General features: G+C 29.8%; 1 protein-coding gene across 1 annotated transcript in view; it reads left to right on the top strand.

The window, feature by feature from the left end:
* LOC123015889 (myotrophin-like) overlaps nt 1–462 on the top strand; it is an 894-nt gene extending 432 nt beyond the window's left edge. The window contains exon 2 of the mRNA XM_044415935.1: nt 13–462. Within this exon, the coding sequence (XP_044271870.1) occupies nt 13–251 (239 nt within the window). The 3' untranslated portion in view covers nt 252–462. The remainder of the gene's footprint in view (nt 1–12) is intronic.
* The last annotated feature ends 3,265 nt before the right edge of the window (nt 463–3,727 follow it).

Raw genomic sequence — 3,727 nt, 5'->3', positions numbered from 1 at the left:
AATTACTTTTAGATAAAGGTGTGAATGCGGATATTCCTGATAAAGATGGTAAACTGCCAATACATTACGCCTGTAAACGTGGACATGTAAATGTTGTAAAATTACTTTTAGATAAAGGTGTGAATGTGGATATTTCTGATAAAGATGGTAAACTGCCAATACATTACTCCTGTGAAAGTGGAGATGTAAATGTTGTGGAATTACTTTTAGATAAAGGTGTGAATGTGCATATTCCTGATGAAAAGTTATAAAAATTTTATATTTATTATAATTGCTGCAAAATAATTTATGTAATGTATTGGAATGTAGTTATTATATTTTGTCATTTCCACTGGTTACTTCGTAATATACTTTTTTTTGGAAATAGTTGTGTCAACATGTGTACATAATTATTTTTTTTTGTAAATATACTATATTATATATTTCTACGATTTTAATAAAATGTGAATAAAAGATTATCCAAAGTTATTACTTCTTTACTTTCAATGTTCAAAACGTCTTCAATGCGGGGACGTGGAAACACATAATAATGGAACAAAAATGGAAATGGACGAAACACTTAAGCTATGATTTTCCCAATAATTAATTTTGATGTGCACGTTATAATCTCCACTCATTAAGAATTATTTTGAAAAAATTAAAAAAAACTTCAAAAAGTTTTTTTCTTGTTCCTTGTATTACCTACTAGTAGTATCTACTAGTGGAACGATCTGTGTATACGCACAGAACAAAAAAATATTGTGGAATGTTGTATATAGTCCGTTACACTCTGTGTGCTCACAATTTTTGCTTTATCGTAGTTTATAGTACCATACGATCAAAAAAAATAATAAATTAGAGTAGGCGACGATTACTATTCTACAGTTGGCAACACGAAATTTTCCACACAAACTGGAAATGAAAATGACCATTCGCCATTTTCGTCTTGTAGAGCATTTTTACAATAAAAGTTTTCTGCTCTAAAGTGAACATTATTTCACTTATAACGAACAAAACGCAAACTTGTCAAAGTTTCCGCTAACATTTGACGTCGAAAACAGATTTGCCCTCTGAAGGACTTTAATCACCGCCTACTCTAATTTATTTTTTTTGTGATCGCACGGTATTAAAAATTTCGAGAACTAAAAAGAAAACTATTGAAATGTTTGTTTTGATATTGGAAAATTGTTTGAACGAAGTGTCTTCAACAACGTGAGTTAGGATGTAATGAAGCTCCGGCAAATTTTCCAAATCATTCCCCAGATCTCAATCCCTGCGATTTTTTTTGTGGAGGTGGATGCAACAAACAACTGCAGCTCTAATAATAATTGCTTTACAAGGACTTAATTTTTCAATAAAGTCTGTAATGTAATGAGGATGATAATTACGTTTAATCATAGCAAGCGTGATGTTAAATATGCACATACGATCATAAATGTTTTTTTCTACTCCCACATCTAAAACACGGATTATCGTATTTCTGTGGACCTACTCAGATCATCAAGAGCGTCTACATCATTTCTGGACCGCGGCATCACAGCTATTCCCCAGGAATTCCCCATTCTTAATTTTTTTCAATTTTCTTTTTCCACATTTTTGCACTTGGGGCTAGTCATTTGTACCGATTATTCACAGTTTTTTGAGGGTGTTTTTCATTTTGGCCTTTTACATTTTTATTCATTATGTCTTTTGTTCTTCTTCTTCCCTACCAATATACCTACCGATACTAACAAACCTAGATCCTATCCCTCCCCGGTGAGAACGTTGCCACCTCTACGTGGTCTCACTAGACATACATTTCATGGAGTCGTGCGTAACAAATTAAAAACTTATAAATATATTCAAAATGCACACTTGATAAAAAGTCCATAAAAACGCGTATTTCACATTTCGAGGTTTACGTTTACGAATTAAATCGTTCGAGGAGTATTCTTCTTTTTTCGTTCGTTGTGTATCGTTTATAATTACTTTTTTGACATTTACGGTTAATATCATTTATTATCGATTATTTATTAAATTTTAGTGTGTAAAATGTATTAAACTATCGGTTACGACCCCATTTTATGTATGACCAAATGGCAACACAATTAATATTTTCTCATTACAAGGTTATATTTTCAATCAACAGATCTTTTAAACCAAGAAACAAAAAAAAAATTGTATCCAAGGTCATTCAAGGTCATTACTTTGAAAACAGAACATTTGAAGAAACGTTCAACGTCATACCTTCAATCCAGATGCTTTTTGTAGCAAAATGCAAGAAAATAAAATTTAAAATTTTGACATTTGTAACATTCAAGGTCATTACTTTGGAAGTGAGGCTTTTGATCAACGTTTTAAAGTTGTACCTTTAATTTACATGGTTTGTAAAGCAAAATGCAAAAATAAAAAATGGAATTTTTTGTGTCAAGGTCATTTCAAGGTCATTACTTCGAAAACGAGGCATTTGCACAAACTTTCAAGGTCATATCTTCAATCTAGAGGCTTTATAAAGCAAATTGCAAAAATTTTTTTGATTTCAAAAGTAGCTAAAGTAAAAATTTATCCTTAAAAAGTCGAAAACAGAAAATTTAAGAATTCTTATCGTCTGCTCCTGACAAGGAATACCTATTTACAAAGGTAAACTATAATAGCAAATTAAATTAAAATTAAGTACAAATTTTTATTTTTTTTTTAGTAATTTTTTGTGGTGATCGTAGAAAAAGTATAGTATGTAACACATATATAAACTTCTGTAGACATTCGTTTCATTAAACACTCGCTCCGCTGCGCTTCGCTCGTGTCTAATAAAACTCATGTCTACAGTGGCGTTTATAACACTAGTTACATAATATACTATTAATTTCAGAAAGGTTAGTCCAACAAATGTTTTGTACGTCTTTATTAAAATTGTTTTCATTAATGTTATTGAAGTCTCTACTCTTAATAATTGAGACTGATTAGGCTTCAAGTTTTTGTTCAGTGCAGGGCCGTAACCAGGATTTTATTTCGGGGGGGGTTTCTTGTTGGCCCATGAAAATGAAATGAAAAAAGGCGGATTAAAAATTAAAAATCTCTAAGTACACGTTTTTATTTTAAATTAAAATAAGAGATCCTAATTAAACATAAAAAAATTCAAATTAACTCACAAAAGTAACAAAAAATAAAATAAATTACTAATAAATACTTTTTATTGTTACAAATTTAAACAGAAAATGAATATTCATTTTTAAAACAAAATCTTTTTTATGAACATATATCGAAAAATGCTACGCAAGGGGTGCGTCTTTTAAGTTTATTTTTCAATATTTCCGAAATCATTTTAGAAAAAAATTTCAAAATTTGCTACAGATGATAACTTTTATACACCTAAACAAGTACAAAAATAAAATGTATTTTTTTTAATTAGGTGCTTCCTAAACTAGATGGGATTAGGGTAAAAATTTGCTGTAACTATTTTGCCTGTGGTTTCTTGCCACTTTCTGCAACAAAATTTCATAGTTTTTCATAAAAAAAGGTCTTTTGTGTTTTTCCGATACAATTTACGGATTTTTTAGTAAAAATCGGTTTAAAAATTTATGTTACAGACCATAAACATCATAAAAATTAAAAATCAAATTTGTTTTACCGTTTAGGACGCCCCTGATTAAAAATTTTGTTATTTGACATTTGTTTGGGTGTACATATAAAGGTACCAAATTTTGTAATTTTATCTATTCTGAAATATTAGGAAAAACCCTTTAAAAAACGTACCTTTTTTAGGGGGTGT

Source organism: Tribolium madens, unplaced genomic scaffold, assembly GCF_015345945.1.
Source record: "Tribolium madens isolate multiple individuals breed KSU strain unplaced genomic scaffold, Tmad_KSU_1.1 Scaffold_19;HRSCAF=116;Tcas5.2_LG9, whole genome shotgun sequence".
NCBI lineage: Eukaryota > Metazoa > Arthropoda > Insecta > Coleoptera > Tenebrionidae > Tribolium > Tribolium madens.
This window is presented reverse-complemented; position numbering and strand designations above follow the sequence as displayed.